Here is a 25609-nt window from a genome sequence, read left to right as displayed (position 1 = left end):
TGGGGTGAATAAACGATTGATAGGAAATAGGAATGGAGGAGAAATTGCATTCAGTTTGCATTTAAAAACAAACTTGCCAAATTCACGCTCTCTGAAAGAGGATGTGAACCATAACAGAGCCATCCTTCAAAATGCACACTTTTCTCAGGCATGGGGAGATGAGCAGCAAAAACCCATTAGGGGTACAATCATACGTCGGGTTGAAGTAGCTTCGGGTTGAGCATTTTTGGCTTGCGCTCCACGGCAACCCGGAAGTAACGGAGTGCGTTACTTCTGGGTTTCGCCGCATGTGCGGAAGCGGCGAATCGCGACCCATGCATGTGCAGACGCAGGTTGCGTTCGCTTCAGGATGCAAACAGGGCTCCAGAACGGATCCTGTTTTCATCCAGACATACCACTGTATTTGAGTTAGTGGCTCTGGCAATAGGTTCAGGGGGAGTTGTGGGAACAGGCAGTGGTTCACCAGTTATCTTAGGTTACATTACCGTAGGCAGTGCTTTTTTTTGTGGGAGAACGCAGAGGTACGCATACCCCTAAACATTTTGTGAACCTAAGTTTGGCCTCATTGAAGGGCATTATTTCAATATGAGTAGGGAAATAAGAGTATCCCTAAACATATATTTTTTAAAAAAGAAGAAAAATCACTGACCTTAGGTAACCAAAAGGCTGCCAGCAGCCCTTTGAGGTGGGCTGCTGTTTCCTCATTTTAAAAGATGAGGAACAGAGAGGCTCGCAACCCTCTCCCTCAGGCCTAGACGCCCCTTTCAACAACACTTTACTGATAGTGAGAACAAGATCGTTGGTGTTGCAACACCAAGAGCCACACTCAGCCTTGCCAGGCACAGTTCCCTGGTGCCTCCTTAAGAACGAGGAGAAAGGGGCGGGCAGATTCTTTCTAACCAGATTCAACTCCTCCCGCTAGTTAATCCACCTTCCTTACAAGGCTACTGTTAGAAGCTGGCTTTCCCCTCCCTTTGAAAAAGAGCAGAGCCAGAGCTGACAGCGGCAAAGGAGGCTGCAAGAAGAGCGGGACCGTGGCTCCAGGTCTTTTGGAAGAAGCAAGTGCAGCGTGGCTTCAGCAGCTCAGCATCCTTATAGTCTCTGTGCAGCCCAGGCCCTGGAGAAGGGGGCAAGTTCTTCCCAAGGAAAATACAAAAACATACGAAGCCAATCTGCAGATAATTGGGGTGGAAATGCTCTGGAAAGGTAAATGGCTTTATAAAGCTGAAAAGCTTAATGGTTTGGGTTTATTTGCTGTTTCCTTTCCTTGTGCCCTATTTAGAATAGGCCATCCCATCCCAGGACTCCTGTTGCTGATGTGTGTACCTTGCTAGGTTTCTAACTTCTGAGCAAAAAGTTGCATTGTTGGTTATCCTGTATTTCCCGCCAAAATCAGGTTCAAGCGGTTGTTTGATACCCCAGTGCTATTTCTGACCCTCATTTTAGGCCCTTGTGTCTCTCTGGATCTGGAGTGGGTGGGATGCTTTGCTCTTGTCATTCAATGAATGCTTAGGGCTGTTCTGCTCATCCTGTTAGGGGACCAAAAAGAAATCTCAGTATGAAATAGGCTGGAAAAAGATGGTGCAAATGGCACAGCTTGCTGCTAGAGACATTTAGGTAAATCCCAACTTGTTTTATGTCCTGCCGGAAACCTCTGTGGAACCTCTTGGTCCTCTTGTCAGGGTTTCAGGCTGCTTCTGCTGTCAGGCCATTGGCCAATCTTGGTCCAGTTATTTACAGGGTCCCAGGCAGTGGTCTTTCCACCAGGAATTGAATCTTTGTGCACATGGGGTGTGTGCTCTGACTGCTGCTGAGCTATGCTGGTCTTTCCATTGATGTTCTCTGTGTGAAGCCGGAATTTCATTTTGTAAATAAATTCTATTAAGGTTTATAGAGGAAAAATGCAAAACATAATCTCTTTCCCCCCTTTTTAACCAAACTGTCAAGCCAGAATTTCAGATCTTGTCTATGAGTTGTTTTGTTAGGGATGTGCTAAATCAAGGCTCGGGTCTGGGAGTTAGTTACCAGACGCAACTGGAGAGGTTTATTTGCAGCTCTGTGATTTTTAAATTAATAACATCTGTGAGACAACATTGATGCAATAATAATGTCTTCTTACTTAAGATCAAGAATTTGGTGTGCCTATCGCACCAAACAAAATCCCTTTCAAGGTTTCTGTGTTCTGTCTGTCTGTCTGTCTGTCTGTCTCATACATGCCCAGAGGAAAAAGTCTGGGGTGACAGTTCTTGTTCTGTGAAGAAGCCAAGGGAGACAGCTTGTTGAGACCCTTATTTCTCAGCCAGCCATATTTTGGTTGAGTGGATGATGTGATTTGGTGTGCACATTTTTTGCTGATTCTACTGCCACTGGGATTTTGTATTCTTTGGTGGTTACTTTATTGTTCTCTGTCACAAAAAACAACAATACAAGATGGGAGTATCTGTCTTTGAACATTACTTCGAGATTCTCACCAAATTTAACGTCTGCTGTGCTAATTCTTAAAGGGGGCTAGTGGGTCTGTAAGAAATAGCATTAGATTTGTAAAAATTCTGCCAGCACCCCCCCCCCCGCTCTTGTAGATGTCCTGCAGCCTACAAGATGTGATTTGTGTTCTGGGGTGTTTACTTTTGCTTTTATTTTTGCAAGAATCACTAAAGCACCAATGTTTGTGTAGGCCCCGTTGAACACAGGGGAACTTCCTTTGAGTAAAAAATGCATAAGGTTGTGATGTGATTCCGTTACCAGCATAAATAGTGTTAAGTATTAAAATACAACATCGCAATGAGATTTGGATGCCTGGATATTCCTTTTGTGCCCTTTTTTTAAGTTCATGGATTTTTCAATGTTCTTTATCAACCAGGCAGCCCCAAAGAGCATTCGTGGCAAGAGCTGCAGTGAATCAGGATCATAGTGAACCACTGGCCAGCTGTAGATTTCCCTGGAGGGATCCTACTACCAGCTCATTCCTCATGACTGCTCCACCCTGCCTGCTTGGGGCTAGGTGATGAAGATGGAGGTTCTGCGCCGCTCTTCTGTCTTTGCTGCAGAAGTCATGGAAGTGTTTGATCGGACTCCTACAGACAAGGAGCTTGTATCGCAGGCCAAAGTGCTCTGCAGAGACTTCATTCACTCCAGGCTGATTCGGGCTGGAATTGGCTGGAACAAGCCTGAGCAAAGCACACCTGTTCCTGGTGGCAAGTTAGCAGAAGTGTCCAACATACTTCTAAGATTAGGTAAGTGCTGAAACTGTCAGTGCCTCTGTGAGGGTGGCAGGTTGGATTCCTGGGATTTCTGCCTGGATCAGGGGGAAGATGCTGTTGAGTGAAAGGCTCGGCAAACAAATCCCCCGCAATCTTGCTAATTTCTGCTAGGGCATTCAGGTGAATGGTGTTTGGTCATATTCTTCTAAAACTGCTCATGCCTGTAGAATCAGAAGTGTGTGGTATGCTCAGCCCAGACTTCTGGACCTCCTCATTGCCCATGAGTGCTTGGGAAAAAATTGATGACAGTATGTGAACAGACATAGTTTTAACTGTGAGCCTACTGGGGAAGTGAACTCGTTGCAGTTTAGACATTGTGGGATACAAATTTAAAACATCATCAGCATCAGAAACATATATTCCATCTTCCTAGGATTGAGCATAGGTGAAATTTGTTTTCCTTGTTTGCATCACTGATTGGCCATCCAGTGTGCATTTATAAAGCCACTTCCTCTGTTCATAGACCAGGGCTGTGCACAGAGCTGATTGGCTGGTCTTTGTGTCAATCATGCAGTCATCACTACCCTTTCTCAGGGCACATTTAAATATAAACTTTTTAGAAATAAAGAAAAAAAGCCCCAACAAACAATCAAATAGCTCTGCAGATAATTAAAAAACAAAAATACGCCCCCTTGGAACAAGGGGAAGAGTGGGAGTAACAATCAGCCTACTCTTTGGAACTTGACACGTGTGTCCATTTGAGGAAGAAAGGATGGGAGCAGATAGAGTTCAACCTGCTGCGCCCTCTGTTGTTCTCAGGTACAATAACATTTCATTAGTCTAGTTCAGAGGTATAGCTATATGCCCTCCAGATGTTGTGGATTATAATTCCCATCAGCCTCAACTTGTATAGTCAATGGGTGTTTTAGTCCGCAACTCGGGGTGTTATCACGTCGGCTACCCATGCTCCAGTTGTACTACTCCATAGAATCTGACTCAAGATAGTATCATTCTGTTTGAACATTTTGCTGTGCTCAAAATTTTTTAACCAGGGACAAAGGAAATACATGTGCACATCACAAGCAATGATGCCACTATCATACCCTGAAAAATAATTGCTGCCTATAAGATAAGACTTTTTGAGGCTAGAATCCCTTCAGGCATTTGCTTAGCAACCTGCCCATAATAGATTAGTGTTGCATCTTCATTTGTGAATAGTAAACTTGTGCTTTCAGTTGCCCTCGATTATGACAGATGGTGAGCATAAGGGATGCTGAAATAAGATTTCTACTCAGTTGCAAGAATCTTCTGCGGTCAGAATAGTTGCACCCCACTTTTCCAAAGCACTCCAAGCAATCAGCTGTCATTTGGCTTTATACTGTGAAAACATTATGTGGGATTATAGTACCAGGGACAGACCTCAGTAACAGCATCCTATGCAAGGCCAAAATTTGAGATGCACACCCCACAGCCCTCCCGTCTCCTTCCCAAAGCTGGCTAAGGCATGGGGAAGGATGTGGGAAGACTCTGGGAAAGAGGCAAGAAGGCGCCCCCTCAGCTCAGCGCCCTGTTCTGGGTAACCGGTTGTGCCACCCTAAATCTGCCTCTGATAGTACTAGTTATACATCTCTTTTCTCTCTGTTGTTTGGCTTTGGTATCGCTGTTGACACTTGCCAAGTCAGTACTTGAAGAGCCAATTTCTTGGCTAAGGAGATTTGTACGAAGATGGGAATTTGTTCTGGCATTTTTGCTTGTTCAGATTTTTTACAGCAATAAATAGCAGCATACAGTGCACTTATGGTATTTAGTTATATAACTGAAAGACCCAAATGGCCTACCTTTGCAATGTTTTGGTATCTTGATACTCTGGAGAGGAATAGTTTGATGCTGGGGGTTCTGTCCTGCATAAAGTGTTTCTTAGAAAAAGTGGGCTTCTTTATTTGTCAAATGTTTTTTAAAAAGATGACACCTTTGAGAACAAGGTTCCGAAATGTTGTCACAAGGAGCCTCCATAAGCCAAATGCTTTTGTTTTTGTTTAGTCGTTTAGTCATGTCCGACTCTTCATGACCCCATGGACCAGAGCATGCCAGGCACTCCTGTCTTCTACTGCCTCCCGCAGCTTGTTCAAACTCATGTTCATAGCTTCGAGAACACTGTCTAACCATCTCGTCTTCTGTTGTCCCCTTCTCCTTGTGCCCTCAGTCCTCTACATATCCCAGTGTCTCCTCCATCTACAAGAATGAGAGAGAGAAGGCATCAAAGCCTTCCCTAAAAAGGACAAATTAAACATTTTTGTTTGCTCGAGATTATTTGAGTATGCAGCTTTGGCATATTTATGAAGAGGTTATACACATCACTGATACTGATACCATCAAAATGCAGTGGGAACACCAGTCTTAACAGCTGTCCTTTTAAATGTCTGTTCCTGGACTTTTGTACAGCTGGTTTTAATCCACCTCTCATTCTTTGCTTTCAAAGTCTTCCCTTCAGGCTGAGACCTTGGAGCATAATGTAGACTTCCTTGTAGAGGTGATCCCATTAGTTTTTAGTTCTTTTCAGAACTGTTCATCTCCAGTGGGGCTTGTATTCCTTTTTGTTTGGGCCATTCCTTTGCCTTCTTGCTGTTCTCTCCATCAACTGCCTTTGCTCTTTATTCTCTCCCTGTTGCTCTTCCTACACTTTTTTTTGTGTGTGTATTTACCCATTCAATTTCCCTCCAAGACTGAGGCCAGAGTGTGGGACTTGCATCCTTTAGATATGCGGGTGGCAGTGAGTGTTTCAGAAAGCCAGTGCAAGTGCTGTGGTGCGAATCTTTGGCAATTGTCCTGGCTGCTAACGTTTTGAGTAGGATTTGGCTTATGGGTACAATAACTTGGCATTCCATCTAAGCAATGTGGCTTGAAATCAAAACATTCATAGAAGGCTTGAGGGAAACACCCCCTCCCCTCCCCACCCCCTACTGAGCCTTTCTTTTCCTTCTGCTGTAAACAACCCTATATGGTTACGGAAGCCATGCTGTATTCATGCTCTTTCTCAACAATGTGTACGAAATATGGTGACCCTAAGCTTTTGTAGCCCGTGCCAAGTGGTGCAACAAGTCTGACTCGTTCCAGCTTTGGTGAGAGCGGCTGGGGAACACCTTGTGTGTCTGGAGTTCCTATCAAATTTTTGAATGGATGTCTTAATTCTCAGTGAACAGAAGGGCAATTACTTGGAACCAGTCCAGTGCTGAAGCATAGGCAAAGAGACATGATATAGGTGCAATAGCTTAGGTGTAGGCCTATCTCCCCAGTGAATCTCCTTATAAATGTCACAGTACTGGCTATACTTTTGGGAGGGAAAAGCTTAACAGATCTTGAGGTGAGCATGCTATTCTTTCCCATACCTTATGCATAAGAATGTCCATGTTTACCTGTTATCATAATTTATAGACACCGGTCCTTCATTACGCAGTAATTGCACGGCAGTTTCTAACATGCTGTATAGCAGTTGTGGGGAACCTTTGGCCCTCCAGCTGTTTCTGAACTACAACTCCTATCAGCTTCTACAGGCATGGCCAAGGATGATGGGAGGTGTAGTTCAGAAACATCTGGAGGGCCAAAGGTTCCTCACACCTGAAAGAGAAGAAGAGCCCTGGTGGAGCAGATCAAAAGTCTTATCTAGTCCAGCACTCTGTTTCCTACAGTGGACAACCAAAAATGCGTCTTGCAAAACCTATAAGCAGGACATATGGGCAATTGCTCCCTCTCAGTGTAACTCTCAGGCAGAAGGGACGTCACCTGCATTTTCCAGAGCTGTTAAACTAACAGTCATAGCTGGCAAGAGTCCCTCACTGTGGATTATTATAGGCAGATGTCGGCAAGCGTACACGACAACAAAAGCTTTTGTTTTGCATACTTTCCCAGGCAAGTTGAGAGATTTCCAGGGCATACTTAAAAGGACATTGAGTCTGAGCTCTTTGGTCACACATAGATTTGTATAAAGGTATTGCAGTATGGGCAGTTTCATTTGTCAATCCCTTTCCTAGAGAACTCTGACATGGAGCTTGCCTTTCTCTTTGCAACTACCACACAGCGATGGGGGAGAATTCCAAGTCCGTTTGCACTGAAAGGCAAACCCACCTAATTTGCACTTTCTGAAACAATATGAAAATTGAAATGTCATCGTTCTTCAAAATTTGCACTTCTCCGAATTCTGCAGTGCAGTTCTCCTGCAAAGTAATGTGCACAGAAATGCATATACTGGGGTAAAGTGTCCATAAAAATGAATTTATTTCAGGGGAAATGCCTTGCAAAAATGTGTCTATCAGGCAAAATTACATACAGATGTCTACATCAGGAGAATTTTGCACTAAAATGCTGGTGAATTTTCAAGAGATTTTTTTTCCAGTTCACAAATTGATGTGGAAATATGGAGAACTGAGCTTCAGATTGGAAAGTTGATAACCTGAGAGAAACAATAATTGGCAGATATACCCATACTTAGACCATATACTGACTTGACGTTTTCACTTCTCTAACCACTATGACCTCAATATCTCTTTACTGGATGGTCACTACAAGTTCAGGCCCCATCAGTGTATATATGTGAAATTAGGATTATTATTATTTTGGCTCAATGTATGCCACTTTACACTTGCACTCAACAGCATTTTCCATTTCACTGGCCACTTACGCAGTTTGAAGAGATGCTTTTGGAGCGCTTTGCAGTCTTTTTTATCATTCATCTATGTCCTTGAGGAGGAGTGGGCAACTTTTTTCTGCCAAGGGCCACACTCTTTTGTGGGTAATCTGTTGAGGGCCACATATCAGAAGTGGGGGCAGAGCCAAAGGTGGATTGAACCACTCCTCTCTCTCTCTCTCTCTCTCTCTCTCTCTCTCTCTCTCTCTCTCTCTCTCTTCTTGCACCATGTTATTCATCTGCCCACTCGCTTTGTAGACTAATGGGGAGAAGACTCCAGAAAAGGGGGAGTCATGCTAACTGTTAGACACATTAATGTGTTTGAAATCTCAGCCATACAAGTAATACATATTTTTCAAAGGCCAGTGATCATGTGAGCGTTATGCCACGGTGTAGCTGCTTGTGTGCTCATACAGGAGGGGAACCACAGGAGCCTTTACTCCAACCAATTTGCAGCATTGCTAATGTAGAACAAACCTTTACCAATTTACACTATGCCCTATTCTTCCTTCACATGCAATGTGCTTCTCTGCTGGGAAGCAGCTGTCTTCAACTTCCTCCCTTCTTTGCCATATCTCAGAAGGAATCCCCCATTCCTAGTGCAGAGAGCTCCCCTCCCTCACCAGTGGGTAATGTTCCCTCTTATCAGGCTTGTGCATATATAAACCACGTTTCCTTTCTGTTTTTGTCAGATAACATGGAACAATCCAGCCCTTCAGAGGGTCAAATGTTTTCCTTGCAGGTTTCTCCAAAAACTTGGCTTTTAAAAAAAATCTGTTTAAATGCTGACTTAATTGAGAGTGCCAGATGGTTGCATGAATGGCAAATAATCAACACTTTTTACTGTCCTTAATGAGACTAAATGAATGCAGTGCTGTGGCTAGTTACATATGAGCAGAGCTGTAGCTAGGTGATCTTGCGCCCCTGGCAGAACCGTTCAGCTTGCGCCTCCTAGCCATGGACAAATAAGCTCTTTCCACCACTTCTCCAACCCCACCCCCCATTCAATTCACCCTCTATTTAAAACCTTTTCTTAGGAGGTAATAATCAATATTTTTATTTATGGACAAAATTTTAGCAGATTTTGTGCCCCCCCCATCTGTGCCCCTGGCAGGGGCCCACCTCACCACCCGCTAGCTACGGCCCTACATATGAGTCATGGGGCCCAGGCACAAATTGGCTTCTGAGCAAATAAAGATGGCTAGCTAGTCATCCTTATTTGGTCAGAAGTAATTAGCTGAGAAGCTAATGCAAAGGAGCTGAGGCTCATCCTCTACACACACACACACACACACACACACACACACACACACCAGATTCACCCTATCCCTGAATGAATGCAGTTCCATCTACACAGTACTAATGTCTACATCATGACAACCTTGTCATTATTTTAGCCTCACAGTCACCTGGCAAGGTAGATTAGGCTGATAGAGATGGTGACTGGACCAAGGCCTGGACCATGCTCCTGTGTGTAAGATTAGTTAAGAGACGTCCTCCAACTGCTTGCTAATATTTGTGCAATATCTGGCACAATATCCAGTAGATGCTATCGCACAGGCACATTCCACAAAGCATCCACAAGCGCAGCTTCCCTTCATGATACAAACAGATGGTGTCAGGGGAAGATGCAGTATTATTATTATCATTATCATTATTATTATTAATATACTGTCTTATACCCAGAGGTCTCAGGGTAGTTCACAGAGGAAAATCAAAATATAAAACCACAAAATATATAGTCAAAATAAAAACAACAACCCAATAATCACCACCCCAAAAAACCCCCACATTTTAAAAGGGCATACGGTGTTAATCAAATCAGTTAACTGGCGTATCCTGTAACTGAAGCACAGTCTAGAGGAAATGTGCATAGAATGTATACAATCAAAGAGAAACAAATATGTGTCCGTCCGTCCCACATTTGCCTAGTAAAATTGCTTTGCAGAAAAGCCCTAGAACTATAACCAGGAGTGTGCACTGGTCTAGCACAAACACATTTGGGACTACGTTTATTATTTATATCCCTGTTTGCATTTTGAAAGCCCAAGTAAAGGAGGGGTAAGCATGAGGCTGTGTAACAAGAGAATGATTAGACATGACTATTGGTCTATAGGGCTCAGTGTTGTCTACACTGCTTGGCAGCAGCTCTCAGGGTTTCACAGCCCTACCAGGAGCTGTTGGGGATTGAACGTGAGACCTTCTGCATGCAACGAAGACCCTCTGCCACTGAGATACAGCTGTTCCCAGGATTTGCAAAACTCCTGGAGGATTCTGTTAAGTTCATGTGTCTTGACACTTAAACCTGACTATTCTCTCTGGCCACTTTCCAATCTCTTGTGTTTTATAATGGGTGTGACTTTTCCTGTTTGACATCCTCACACACATCTGGGAAAAGGATACAGAAACAAGAAAAATGCTTGGCACACTTGATGCTTGCTGGTTTTGAGATCGCTTAGATTCAGCAAGTTGGTGAAGGATCTTGGGGGCAAGGGAAGACTATTCCAAGTCTAAATATCTCATGTTATTATTTGTGGGAAATAACTGGTGACATATTTAATCTGCCTTATTTATGTTTCACAGCTTCAGGCAGGCCTTGTACTACTTCTGTCATGTCCCAGCCCATAAAATACCTTCTTTGATAGACGACTGACAAGGAGTTGAAAAAGGGTTGTCCCATGGAAGCTATGAGATACTGTTGGTGTCTCATTGCTGAGCAGCAATGTGCAGAGCTCAGTGGAATGCGAGGCCAGCCAACCAGAAGAGTCTCTGAGCTGCACTTGCCTGAAGGCAGAGTCAGCTTCCAAGGTCAGGTCCAGTCCTAGAGTTGGGCAAGCAGCAATCTGCGTAGTAGGATGGTTCAGGAGTCAGGAAATCCAATGATCATGGTGGTCAAGGGTCAAGACGAACAGGAAGCAGGAAGGTAGGGCCAAGAACTACAGGCATTGTTATCAGCACCTGACTGCTGCTGGAAACTCTGTGTTATGTACTGAGTTGAATAGGCACTCTGCTTAAGAAGGTTGAAGCCAGCTGGTTCTCATCAGTGCCTTCTCCTCTGTGTCCTTGCAGGCTGATCAGCTGCAGGTGGAGTCACTCTGCCTTCTTCACCTTCAGGCTGCTGTTCAGCAGGCGAAGCTGACTCCTGGCTCATGGCATCCACATATTGCCTAGTAGGGGCAACATATTGCCTAGGCCACATTTTTCCAGGGGCTGGGGGAACAGAACCTTTTCTCTAACCCTCTCTGAGATAATACAAGAACACCATGCACACAGATGGTGTAGTGACAATAAAGGTTTTTTATTATTATTTATTATTATCTTTAAAGACACTCTGAAGATCCTGAAACCAAATGTGATCAGAGAATGACTCAATTTATTGATTCATTTAAAGCATTTGCTATCTTCAGTCCAGAAAGGATTTTCAGAATGCTTGACAGGAGGATCTAAAAAATATATATGCATACAGTTTAGCAACTCAACAACCCAGCACAAAAAGCCCATTTCTTTTATTCTGCTGCACCATTATTTTTTGAAACAGCAACTGTGACTTATGAGAAATATTGCTCTCTATCTGTTTCTGTGCACAATCTAAAATGCTTGTTTTGGCACATAATGTTTCGAATTAGGATCCAGGTATTGAAAACTTGCCTCCATAGGCTCCCCGCCTCCCCCCAGTTCCGGCACCTCTCCGGTGGGTGCCATTGCCATTCTAAGAGAATGAGAGAGGTGTTTATGGTGAGTTCCTGCACCTCTTTTTCTAGAAAAGACCTCCCTGTTCATTTATATCCCTGTTGGCCTGTTACTGTGCGGCCATTAAAAATCTGGCCAGTGGAAATCCGAGAGCGAGCCATTTCCGTAGTGCATGCTGAACACCATCCCCAGTGCCAGGAATCCATGTGGTTAACCATGTGGTGCTTAATTAATAGTATTTGTGTGTTTTCAGCTATTAGCTCCTGTCAGGATTCTACTGGTTAGTTGTGTTTTTAGACACTTGTATTGTGTTTATGGGACGCGGGTGGTGCTGTGAGTTAAACCACAGAGCCTAGGACTTGCCGATCAGAAAGTCGGCGTTTTGAATCCCCGTGACGGGGTGAGCTCCCGTTGCTCGGTCCCTGCTCCTGCCAACCTAGCAGTTCGAAAGCACGTCAAAGTGCAAGTAGATAAATAGGTACCGCTCCGGTGGGAAGGTAAACGGCGTTTCTGTGCGCTGCTCTGGTTCGCCAGAAGCGGCTTAGTCATGCTGTCCACATGACCCGGAAGCTGTACGCCGGCTCCCTTGGCCAATAAAGCGAGATGAGCGCCGCAACCCCAGAGTCGGTCACGACTGGACCTAATGGTCAGGGATCCCTTTACCTTTACTGTTGTGTTTATTTGAAGTCAGGGCTTGGGGAACCTGTGGCGCTCCAGATGTCTCTCATCATCCCTGACTATTGGCTATGCTGGCTGGGGCTTATGGGAGTTGGAGTCCAACAACATCTGCAGTCTAGCTTTGGGATATCCTCCCCCTGGTGCCACAGGTTCCCTCACGCTTGTCTCGGGTACCACAGATCCCCACCTTGGGAATATTAATTGAAAGGTGGGCTACAGATGTTTAAAACAAGTCCTTGTTTTTGTTTGAATTGTGTGTGTTCTTTTTTCAGGTGATGAGCTGGAGTACATCAGGCCCAACCTGTACCGGAACGTGGCACGGCAGCTAAACATCTCGCTGCACTCGGAAACCGTGGTAACAGATGCCTTCCTGGCAGTGGCAACTCAGATCTTTACTTCAGGTGCTGTCCTGCAATCCGCAGTGTGGGTGAGGGAATGAGAGGGATGAGAAATGAAACAAAGCTAGGTGTGTAAGCACAGGCATGTTTTGGGTGAGCCTGTTGGGTGGGGCCCACTTGGCAGAGGATGCTGGCTGTATGTGGTTTGGCAGTGGATGCTGCACTAATGATTTAACACAAAGCCATGTTTGTTTACTCTTTCCTCCTATATCTCACCAGGTGAGGAGATGCTGTAGCCACTCCCCATTTCTCTCCTCCCAGCAGGGGAATCCCTTGCTTTTGAGCTCACTCTCACTACACTCCCAGCAGTGACTGACTTTGTTACATAAAAAATACCTTTCTGTTTTTCTAGTTTTTTCCTCTTTTTCACTCTTGGGATGGGACACATTAATGGCTGCCAAGTTACTGCTTCCGTCTGGGGTACAACTGTGCACAAATGACTTTCCAAAATTCTCTACCCTCTAAGTGAGCAGAGGAATTGGGATGGCATGGGCCTAATTTTACCATATTTGTCTTGCGAGAGGAATAATTCTCTGACAGTTTCTCATAGCTAGGGCTTATTGTTATCAGTACAGTGGTACCTCGGGTTAAGTACTTAATTTGTTCCGGAGGTCCATTCTTAACCTGAAACTGTACTTAACCTGAAGCACCACTTTAGCTACTGGGGCCTCCCACTACCACTGTGCCGCTGGAGCACGATTTCTGTTCTCATCCTGAAGCAAAGTTCTTAACCCAAGGTACTATTTCTGGGTTAGCGGAGTCTGTAACCTGAAGCGTATGTAACCCGAGGTACCACTGTAGTGGTAACACAGTTTCTTTACTTTTCCCTAAAGGGATGTCACTTTTATCCATAAGATCAAACCCTGTTTTCTGCTTGTTTGAATTCCTGTATTTGTTTGTTTATGCTTTTATTCTATTGTTTTACAGTTTTAATTACATTGTTTATTGCTTTTATATTGTGCATTAGCTTAGAGATTTTTTTTTTTTAAAGTAGCTTATAACAGCTACTAAATAAATAAATTAAATAATTTGGGGCTGCCCAAAGCTTATTTTGGCATGCAGATTCCCATTTTATTTAGGCATGCATTTATTTTATTTAAGGCATTTATATGTTGCTTAATCATGTCCGGTTGCTCACTGTGAGAACAGGATGCTGGACTAGATGAGCCTCCTTTGGCCTGACCCAGCATGGCTCCTCTTATGTTCTTATTAGTATTTCCACCTGTCAATTCATATTTCCAATTATTTGAAGGGAGGGTCTCACTTGAGAGTGACTTTTGTTAAAAAGAAAACATTGAACCAGAACTGCCTCACTCTGAGTATGGTGGCAGTGGGTTTGGAGTTGCTTAAAGCTTATTCGGGGCTGGAAGCATCGTGTGTCCAAACACATTGTATGAAAGCAATGCTTTTGGAGAGAACACTGCTGCACCTTGAAGGGGCCAGTTGCATATTGAAGTATATCATGGGTAAAGTAAAGGTAAAGGGATGCCTGGCCGACTCTGGGGTTGCGGCGCTCATCTCTCTTTATTGGCCGAGGGAGCCGGCGTACAGCTTCCGGATCATGTGGCCAGCATGACTAAGCCGCTTCTGGCGAACCAGAGCAGTGCACAGAAACACTGTTTACCTTCCCACCGGAGCGGTACCTATTTATCTGCTTGCACTTTGACGAGCTTTCGAACTGCTAGGTTGGCAGGAGCAGGGACCAAGCAATGGGAGCTCACCCCGTCGTGGGGATTCGAACCGCTGAACTTCTGATCAGCAAGTCCTAGGCTCTATGGTTTAACCCACAGCGCCACCTGCGTCCCTTTATAGTGGGTAGCCCAATGCATATTGTGGGGTGTAGTGCACATAAGCAATTCCTTGTTAATGGATACATGGACAGCTCTGAAGTAAGACAGTAGAAATTTGCTCCAACCCTGTTATTTCCTGTTGCTATCCCACCTCCAATAGTTGACAGACCAGGGGAATGTTCCAGGAATCTCTTCCCACCTGCTGGGCAATTCAGAGCCATCCGCTGAATGTGTTCTGAGCAGAAATGAAAGATGCAGTAGTCATTCAAAACAAACACTCTGATTCAGGCTTATTTTCCATTCTCTGGTACAAAACACACTGACTCCTAGAAATGACTAGTATATCCCACCTCATTTGTAGTTAGTAGGGTGACCAGGGGTAAATGAGGACAGGATTGTTGCATCCTTAAGAGCTGTGTAGCAGAGGGAATTTCAGCAAGTGACAGAAGAGGTGCTTTCTTCTATATATTATTAAAGACTGAGAAGCTCAGAACTCTTTTGCATTGGGCAACCCTAGCTGTGAATCAAACGCGACCCATCTAGGCCTTTAAGAGCTGCTAGATGGAATCAAATCAATGTCATTTTTCTGAGGAGATGCTGGAGGCTTTGCTGGTAAAATGCAAGCAACAGTTAAACTTAAATGTTAAAAGTAGCAAAATAAAGAGCTTCAGTCGTGCCTCACCCAGACATTCCACTCTTCGAGGAAGAAAAATCAATGCCAGATCCAGCAATTAAGGATAGAAAGCAGCTGTAGTGAGCGCTTTCAGAAATTGGACTTCAATGTTAAAATTCTGCACTAATGAGATGTTTGATTTAGCACGCGCACACACGCACACATACTGCAAATAAAATAAAAACTGCTTTTCTTCCAGAAAATGGTTGTATGGGTAAAATTACAGTACAACCCTTTGCATATTTATTCAGAAGTAAATCCCCCTGTGTTCAGCTGGGCTTGCTCCTAGTTATGTTGTTCTCTCCCTCCTGGTCAATCGTTTGGGAGCTTCAAAAGCTTTCTTCCGCCCGAACATCACAGTGACCGATGCCAACCGACACCGGCACACTTAGGGATCCACAGAGTTTGCGCATTTCGCATGACAGACCTCAGCAACTCAGCATTTTGGCTAATCTACTTTATTTACATATAAACACACACGGAGGACTGCAACATGGCTCCCTCTCTCTCTAGCATCAGACAGCAAAGAGAAAAAGAACAGAGGACAATAGTCCCACTTCACGAAACACAGTAACACAAACATCCTGTCTCCGTAACTTCCCACTCTATGGAGTCAAAACATACACCCTCATGTGATAGACAACAATCCCATGACTGCAGTTATGGATCAGGAATTCTAACAGATAGAACTGTGGGTTTCATCTTGCAGGGGGCATAAAATTGACCAAGATGGTGACTTTTCAGATGGGAGAGGTTTTTACTCTGGTTCAAAACTGGATACAAAACACATGCATGTTGTGTCAGATACAAAGTGTATGTTACATACATGTCCTTTCTTTTTGGGCATGTGAAGAAGTTTCTTGATTACTCATTCTGGTGTTTAAAGGGTTGAGGATTGAAAAATATACATTTGTTTACTTCACATAGGATGAGTTTATGGTCCTTTGGCTGATTTCTGCTCTGTTGTCCACATAACTTCCTTTCAACTGGACCTGCTGTGCTCTATCACAGTACAGTCATCATCACCACCATTATTTTATTTGTATGCTGTCTTTCCATAGTTGAAACTATGCTCAAGGCGGCTCACAACATGACAAGATTTACATAATTACAAAAATAACAGAAGTCATAAACAATAAATAAAACACATCAAAAAGTACACAACCAAATGGAAACAATTTCCATGTAAATCATAAGATCTAAAACTAAAGATACAACAAGAGTATCAATAACAGCAACAGCTCTCTCTCACACACACCCCGTAAACAGTACTCCAGCCCAAGAATCTGTTCAACAGCTTCAGCTTTTGTAGCTGGAGTCAGTCAGCACTCCACTCTCCCAGGCCAGATGGGAAAGGGCCAGCAAGGCAGGGTTCAGGTCTTCCAGGGTGCACAGCCAAGATGGTCTCATTTAAAACAACACAGATAAAAATTAAAAACAATTTAAAAGATCTGGAAGCCAAACATCTGATGGGGCTTCTGATTGGCTGCAGGAGCAGCCAATCAGAAGCAGCACTTTGGTTTTGGAAGTTGAACGGACTTCCAAGGTACAATTGTACAGCTAATCTGCTAGATTTATTTAAAGCATTATTGCCTTGCAGTTTAGCTGCAAGTCTTCTAGATGGTGATTCTTGAAAAAATATGAGTTAGCTTGTGGTGCTATGCAAGGAAGGAACTAGAAAATAAAACGTTACATCCGTTACGCTTAGTCTGAATCCAGATAATTATTTCCTATGCCTCTGAATCCAACCGGCACAATCATTGCTTTGGGCGAGGACGTAGAAACTATGAGCAAGAGAGTGTCCCTATTCAGCTCTCCAACTAGCAACAACAAATGCTTTTAACATGCTTTCAGCCACCCCAGATATATGGGTGTTGTTTAAAAGAAGAAAACTGATCTTCCTTTTCTTTTTCTGCCTCTTTCAATACATGTTAAATACATGGAGCTATGACTTCAAAAACACACTGATGATTTTGACTACAAGGTCAAGAGTGGCGACAGCCCTCTTCCTGTGTTTGTGCTATAAATCTCAAATATTGGGCTTGATTTCAAACATCCAATGAATGTCTGTGGGAGCTGCTTGCGTTGGAGTCCACAAAACTTTGGGTAAGGTTTTTGTTTAGTCTGGTCAGTCTTAAAACTGGCCATGTTGCTCATGCTGCTGCTGAAGGAGAGCTTTCACTGTGTGAAAGGACTCTCAACACAATAAAGCAAACTTCTTCAAAGCAGTTGGCCTAACTTAGCCCAGAGGAAAAGGCTTTTAAGTGGGTGCTTTTAGACAGCTGTGTATTGTGCCCTTGGGCAAGACAGAAATAGAAGCTGCCTGTCATGGTCCAAGGTTGTGCCATGAACTGCCTCAGTCATCACTTATGATGGAGGCTACTACTCTCCATCCAGTTGTCAGGTGAAATCTGGGCCTAAGGTGACCATGTTTCCTACTTGGGTCCTTTACTGGAAGGGCTTTTAGAGAACAGTTCTCTGTTTGAAGCTGCCCTTTGGTTGAAGGGCTGAGCAAGTCCAATTTAAAGATAAATAATCCTAAAAAGGGAGCAGGAAGCTTGAAATTGTCCATTAACAGTTAGCTCCTGGAAGACAGAGTGAATAGGCATCAGGTGCACTAGGCAAGGGCATATCTGTTAATTTTGGTTTGTCTCAATTTCTCATTTCCTCAATCTTAAATTCAAATCTCCACATCAATTTGTGATTTAAAAAAAGTCTTTATGAAACTTTGTCAGAATTTTAACTCAAATTTTTATATATATTTTTTACAATTTTGCCAAATATACAGATTTTAGCAAAGTGATTTCCCTTAATATAATGCTTTTTGTATGTTAGTTTCACTAATATAAACATTTTAATGCATGCTTTCCCCTAGTATACATATTTTTGTGCACAATATTTGGCTGGACTGCATTGCAAAATTCAGAGAAGTGTGAATTTCAAAGAATGGTTATGTTTTGATTTGTTTATTACTTTGGAAAATGCAAATTAGGTAGGTTCTCTTTAGATGTGAATGATATCAAATTTCTCCCCCATCCTGGTCATGGCCTGCCTCTCTATAGTGAGATGCCTTTTTCTTTAAATTAAAGTATTTTCCCTAAATTTGAATCTGAATATAATAAATTCAAATATGCAAATTGAAAATTTGATGCAAATCTGTGTCCCGTTGTTTTCTTCTTTTGGGTGGTGCATTCCCTCTTTTGCAGCAAACCACACATGCCCCCGGACCATGCCAGGTAATACTAATGCTGGATTTAGCAAGCTCTAGTTCTTAATTCAGGCACTGTCTGCAATGAATAGCAAGAAGCCATGGTCAAAGTATGCATGCTTTGTCTGTATAATGTTTGTTCCCTTTCTTATAAACCCACAAGCAACCCCCTTTTCGTAATCCAAGAGAGAAATTAGATTGAGTTCATATTTAATGGCAAATCAATCTAATTTGAACTTTCTGAAACAACATGGCAGCCTTCGAAATTCACATTCCTCAAAAATCTGGAACACAGGAGCCAGACATTTGCGGGGTGGGGTGGGGTGGGGAGAGAATTGTAAACTGATGTGGAAATGAGAACTAAATTTAACTTTGAGAAAAATAATCTGAGAGTCAGTGAAATTGGCAGATTCACCCATCTCTAAATACAACTCATGAGAAGTTTGTTTGGGGGTCTGAATGGAGAGCTGTGTACTTTGATAATGAAGTTGGTAGACTTATTTGTTTAGCTAAGGGAAATGTGGTTTTCTGAGCTTGGAGACAGACCAGATACTTACCCTCACATGGCTTCCTGGCTGTTTTCCAGTACCTGGGAGGCCAGGGCAGGTGAGCTCCCTCCAGATTATTCACATTTGCTCTCTCTTCTGTGCTGTGCAGTATATTTACATATCTTGGCTTCACAGCTGGCTTCCATCTGGCATCTTTTAAAGCAGAAGAAGAGACAGCTTTTTTTGGCATTGCTTGCCAGCTTTGAAACAGATATTTGTTTTTAAATTCAGCTCTGCGATGTGGAGATGCATAGGGACAGCCCTCCCTCCTGCTGGTTTCTCCCCTCTGGTTTATTCTTCGCTTGCTTTTATTAGGATAACACATACGTAAATATAAATAAGTGGTGGTATTCTTAAGTGTCTCTGGAAATAACAGTTGTCTCTTGCCCAATTGGATCCTGAATTGGTGGCAATCTTTTTGAATTGGATGTGGATTGGTGCCTCTTGCTGTTTGTGGGCAGGCAAGAGCGGGAGGGATTCAAAGGAACAGGCAAGCTGTCTATGTCACATCTGTGAGCTCCCAAATGCTGGTCAGACACTGCCCTTGTACTGCAGAGTGTTGTAAAATGGAGGAAAGTTGTTCATGATAATAGTAGGCATAAACAGAATGGGAAATTGTCTTGCCTGCTGTTATGTACTGAGTTGAATAGGATCCAAACTGCAGCAGTCTGATTGGTCCTAGAACAATAGGATTCAGAATGCAGCAGTCTGATTGGTCCTAGAACAATGCAGCATTATGATTGGTCGGCAGGAGCCACCCAATCCAGCTCCAGATAGAAGTGACTCCACAACCTGATTGGCCTACAGGAGAATCCCAGAATTAGCCAATCATGTGCAGCCCATTGTGTAAATAATGTATATAAACCAGATACTTTGAGGGGACTTTCATTCATTCCTCCTCACCACTATGAGCTGAATAAAGAGCATGAAATCCACTCTCGACTCTGAGTATATTTCACCTGCGTTAGCTATCAGAAACAATGGGGCTGTGGCACCTTAAAGACTTAGCACATCTATTATGGCATAAGCTGCCATAGACTAGAGTTTGTTTCATCAGGTGTAGCTGATCAAGTGGACTATCGCCCACTGGTCCCCAAACTGTTTTGTTTGTCTCCATGAACCACTTCAAAACTGGTGAAGGTCTTGGTGAACCACTTAATGATTTTTCTGCCTATTGTAGTGTTTGTTGTGCACTGTGCTTTGTAATTTTCCATAGAATTCAAATTGAAACACAATGAAATGCAATATAAGAAATAAAAGAATCAATAAAAATACAATTAAAATGAACAGGAATATTTAATGCGATGGATGTGCCATCTCTTGTCCTCAACCACAAGTCCACAGACTTGCCAAGGAGCAACGGAATGAAGCTCACAGACAGGGGTGCCAGCTTGAATAAAATATTGGGGGGGGGGCAGGTAAGCTGTGTCCTGCATAATTGATCAAAGACACGGTGCGCACACTATTTGAATGGCAATGACTGTCAACTTAGAGGGGGCAGCCCCCTCAAACATTTTATTGGGGGGGGGCCGAAGGGACCTCGGCCTCTATGAGTTGACTCCTATGCTCACAGACCACTGATGGTCTGTGGACCACGACTTGGGAACCTCTGCTCTAGTCCCTTGTCACAATAACTTGTTGGTGGCGATGCTTGAGGATTTCATTTTGTCTGCATTTTAAAGCAAATTGACCAGATTCACATGGCCTTCTTGACTTCTTCAGATTTTGTATTCACAAATGTTGTGAATTTTTATTCCTTTAATTTTTTATTTTTTTTTACAACAAGAACCAGGAACTTGGATTCTGCTTACAGGAGACAGAGTTTGTAAGGACCATGTCATCAGAGACCTCTCTTTTGTCTTCTCTGGTTGTGAAAGCACAGCAGCAGTCTTGAGCCCCAGTCCTCAGTCCATTTAATCAGAAGCAAGTCCCACAGATTTAAATGAAGCTTACTCCAAGTACATATTTATGGGATCATAATGTTTGGTTAAGTAATTTTATTGTATTTTTAAAAAATTGAATGCTGTTGTGGAGGCTCTGCTGAAAACCAGTCTGTAAACCTTAAATTTATTTTATCTAAAATAAAGAACAGGTGCACGCTCTGTAAAAGGAATGGGTGCTGCTTATATTTAACAGGCTAAAATGAGCTATTCTGCATTTGAAAACAAACACAGCTGCCTTGAGGCTGCTCAAAAGAACCCTTCTGCTTTTGTGAGCTTGTTCTTTTGAGCAGCCTTCAAAAACGAGTATAACTATTTCATGGATTAAAGATAGATTTTGGAAACACATTGGGAACACCAACCTGCGTAACTATCTTTGTCTGGTTTCTTGACAGCAGCAGTTGACGCTCTTCTTTTTGTGTAGACCAGCCTTCTCCAAACTGGTGCCCTCCAGATGTTTGGAACTGCAACTCCCATCAGCTCCAACCTGCATGGCCAATGATCAGGGATGAGAGAGGAGGGCACTTCATACCAGCTCTAGTACGAATGGTTGGACTTGCCCCCTGAGGGCACTTCTGTCTAGCTGGTCACATTTCTGGACGGGAAGCTCTGCTGCAGGCCAGATTAACTGGCTGTTCAGCATTCTACTCTCTTGCTACATACTGCACCTCATTCACCATTGCTGAGTGTAGGCAGTAGATAATGAGAAAAACTGATAATATATTGAATTTCTGTGTGTTTTTCTACCAGACTAGACATTGACTATACAGTATTCATGCATCATACAACATCTGGGGTGTTTACCTCCCTAGATCTCTTTCTCTTTTTTGGTAAAAAAAGAAAACAGCTGGGTTTTGTGAGAACACCAAGTTAATTCGGCTCAAGGATCTTATCACCGTAATCAGAACAGGGCTGATGACATTGCTTTGATCAGAGTGTGTGGTCAAGAACCTCATGACATTTTAAATGCCTCTATTGTACACTCTCCTTGTATGGGAGGTTTACCATGCCTAAAAGAGTTAAGAACGTGGACTTGCGTCCAAGGTGCCTTTTTTGTTTGCTTGTATGTATGGCCAAGCTAGCTCTGTCTCACAGCACTTCACAGAGAGGATAGGAAATGTCCTAGGTAAGGGTTTGTGCTCTTGGATGCTCTTGAATTTAGGAGGAGAAGCCAGCCAGGCAGGCAGCCTGCGCTGGGTTGCACATCAATCCTTGCCAGATGGATGAGTCAAGGCAGGCTGATGCTGTCCATCTTCATTTATTTATAATTTTCATTTATAACCTTCTCGCTATCTAAAGATCTTGAAGCAGTTTGCAATCGATAAAAATGACCTAAATGTAATATAATCTCAATAAAAACCATGTCAAGTGGTTACACAAAAACCAAACAAATACAAAAATAGCATCCATATACATAAACACGATTATCAATATTAAAAAGTCAGGGAACATTATGAGCATAATGAACATTATTCATACAGCTACTGGCCCAATATCATTCATCATTCATTCCACACAACCACTACAATCATTAATTACCTCAGATGTTGTCTCTTATCAACCAACCACTTCAGGGTGCCAGATGATGCTATCCATTCTCAAAATTGAGGCCATCCAGGCATGTAGCATTGGAAGGCTTGGGAGGCCAGAGATTAGTACATAGTAGAGCATCTGGTTTAATGGCATAGTGACTAGAGTTTGGGGCTGGGGTCAGGCCCTTTCTCCCCCCGGTTTTGTAACAATCGTATGCTGAAATTCTTCTCCCCTCCCCTTCTTCCTGCAGGCATAACGTGGGGTAAAGTAGTGTCTCTCTATGCTGTAGCAGCAGGCCTTGCTGTGGACTGTGTAAGACACGCCCAGCCAGCCATGGTCCATACCATTGTGGATTGCCTGGGAGAATTTGTACGCAAGACTTTGGTGATGTGGATGAAGAGGAGAGGAGGCTGGGTAAGCTTTTCCAAAGAGCGAATGTGCAAGTTACGGACACATTACTGTCATGAATAAAAACAGAATGGTCTCATGAGCTACCGGTAGGTATAATGCCTTATAAACGCCATCTCCAACTCCTCGAAAGATTCCATCAACAGTGTCTCCGAAAAGTTTTACACATCACTTGGGAAGACAGGCGAACTAATATCTGTGTACTGGAAGAAGCAAAGATCACCAATGTTGAAGCAATGATTCTTCAACATCAACTTCATTGGACTGGTCATGTTGTGCGGATGCCTGATGATCGTCTTCCAAAGCAACTACTCTATTCCGAAAATGGAAAGCGTAATGCTGGTGGTCAACAAAAGAGGTTTAAAGACTGTCTCAAGGCAAATCTTAAAAAATGTGGTATAAACACTGTCAACTGGGAAACACTGGCCTGCAAGCGCTCCAGTTGGAGAACAGCCTTTACCAAAGGTGTCATGGGCTTTGAAGACACACAAACTCAGGATGCAAGGGAGAAACTTGATAAGAGGAAGGCACACTTAGCAAATCCACACCGTGATCAATTCCCACCCGGAAACCAATGTCCCCACTTATGGACTCATTTTTAAAACCGTGGAAGACAATCTTACTCGGCTATGAGTGATCACCAAAGAAGAAGCAGAACGCAGCTAAATACTGGATAGAATTCCCATTTATGGAGCTATGTTTATTTATCTGAAGCATTTTTACCCTGTCCTCCTGGAGCAGCAAGATCAATAATAAGCCCTTGCCCTCATTTTTACAATCTAAAAGACATAGCACAAAAGGAAAAAAGGATGTGTGGATGGAGGGGTAGAGAGAAGGGACAAAAAGCAAATAGGCATTGGCTGTTCATTACAATGACTAGCTGGAATGGTAGCAGATCAAGGAGAGGAGGAGCCACAAATTGCTGGTTGAATTAGCGGTGGGCCTGCTTCTTTTTTCTCCCTAGGCTGTAGCCTGATGTAATGGCTGCTACCAGGGACATTTGATGGAGGGAGGAACTTGAGAGAGTTGACATCTCTCAGCAGAGCTGATGCTTTACTTTACTCCCTTAGCTATAGCTTTGCCAATCCACCTTTGCCCTGCAGTGATCCTGATTATACTAGCTCTATGCTCCCAAAGCTTTCCCACTGACCTGCAGCAACCTTGACTATATTTGCCATCAAGCTCCCTGCACAATTCCACTAACCTCATTTGCTCCTGACCTGCCAATACCTTTGCTATGAATCCAGTTTTCATCCCTTTGAGGCGCATGAGCACAGAATTGTTTAGGACTGCTGCTGCATGTGCTATGAGAGAGACAGACACATCTGCTGCTAAGGATGCTGGGGGAGGGGGGAGATGGTCTCCTGACCATTTGCTTGATATGTGCCCATGGCCTTCACATCACACATTATGGTTCATAGCACATCCAGGCTAAAAAACCGTAACGTTGAGTGTTAAGTGTCCCTTGCTGTGGGTGTGTTATTCAGATCAAGAAAGAACAAAGCTGAAAACAGGCAGTGACGATGCTTACTGTATAATCTTTACAGGAAACGTTTTATTTTAGAAAGTAGGGTGGAAAAGGATGATACTGAGAACTTCTGAAAAAAATAATATGATTCATTTTGTCAGCGATAAATGGATAAAATGCACAGCCATTTGGGTCTCAGTATAATTGGGAAACAGAGTGGTGGTGGTAATATTGGTGGTTGTAAAGCTCTAGGGAAATATTTTAGGGCTGGTGACCTGCAGAGAAAGGTGGGAAATCTTCCCAAGCCATCTGCTAGAAATATTTGGAGAACCATGTGAGAACACAGATTGTGTGAGTGCGAAACATTGTATTGATGACAGCACATTTCTGAGTCTCCATTTTCTTTTTCTCTCCCACTAGACCGACATAACAAAATGTGTGGTGAATACTGATCCCAGCCTTCGCTCCCATTGGCTTGTGGCTGCTATTTGTAGTTTTGGCCACTTCCTGAAGGCCATCTTCTTCGTGCTTTTACCGGAAAGATGACATCCAATTGCCTATTGAAACCATGTCTCCTTCTCACGGACACAGCTGGCACAGAGAAGGGGAAGAAATGAGACGATGAAGAGAGGGGCTGGGCAAATGTACATTCCACTTGTCTGGCTTTTCCAGCTGCCTCAGTGCAAAGACTTTCCTCAACAATGGGGAACATTTCTCCTGATCACTTCTTACAGCCAAGTGCCCTTTGTGCTTTCTAAGTGGCTGGAATCATGTACATAAGGTTGGGAGGCTATTGGACTTGCCATTCAGTTATTTATTCTTTTCCTCCCGTTCAAATTGTGTCACATAATGCATACACACCTAAGAAATCCTACTTGGAGTTGCTATTAAGAAGCAAACTGTCCACTTCATTTGCAAAATGATAACGGCTCCTTTGTTTTTTAGTCAGTCAGTAGATTCTTCCCATCTTCCCTAAACCCCTGGCTAATGTTGTTGTAAGATGGATGTTTTCTGTAAACACCCGAATTGTGCAGTTGTCTTTAGTCATCAGAGCTCTGTCACCCTCTGCCTGAGAGGGATTTTCAGCATGGATAATATAACTACCTGCTGCATGTTAAAATTTCCTTACATGAGAGAAGTAAGACCAAAAATAAATGAAAACATTGCCTAAAAAAATTAGGGCAGGGCCACAGATTTTCCACCCTCCATTTAAGAGGAAGAAAAATTCAGAGACATTTAACTGCAGCAACTTTTTGAGTTTTCTCACCACCCTTTCTGTCCCAAATATGAAGTTAATGTGGAATGCAGGCAATCCCATGAGCATGTTGTATCTTATGAGGGAAGCAAAACGAGACATCAATAAATTGTATCAACTGCTGTGTGTTTATCATGTA

The 25609-nt window shown here is 43.2% G+C and overlaps 1 protein-coding gene across 1 annotated transcript; it reads left to right on the top strand.

Moving 5' to 3' along the window:
* Positions 1-924: 924 nt before the first annotated feature.
* Positions 925-25609, top strand: BOK (BCL2 family apoptosis regulator BOK). The gene is made up of 5 exons (XM_053389909.1): positions 925-1206; positions 2861-3233; positions 12522-12650; positions 22590-22753; positions 24636-25609. Exons 2-5 carry the CDS (start codon positions 3005-3007, stop codon positions 24759-24761), a joined length of 648 nt encoding a protein of 215 aa, XP_053245884.1. The 5' UTR covers positions 925-1206; positions 2861-3004; the 3' UTR covers positions 24762-25609.

Source organism: Podarcis raffonei, chromosome 5 (assembly GCF_027172205.1).
Source record: "Podarcis raffonei isolate rPodRaf1 chromosome 5, rPodRaf1.pri, whole genome shotgun sequence".
Lineage (NCBI taxonomy): Eukaryota > Metazoa > Chordata > Lepidosauria > Squamata > Lacertidae > Podarcis > Podarcis raffonei.
The sequence above is the reverse complement of the archived record's forward strand: the minus strand, read 5'-3'. Positions and strand labels throughout refer to the sequence as shown.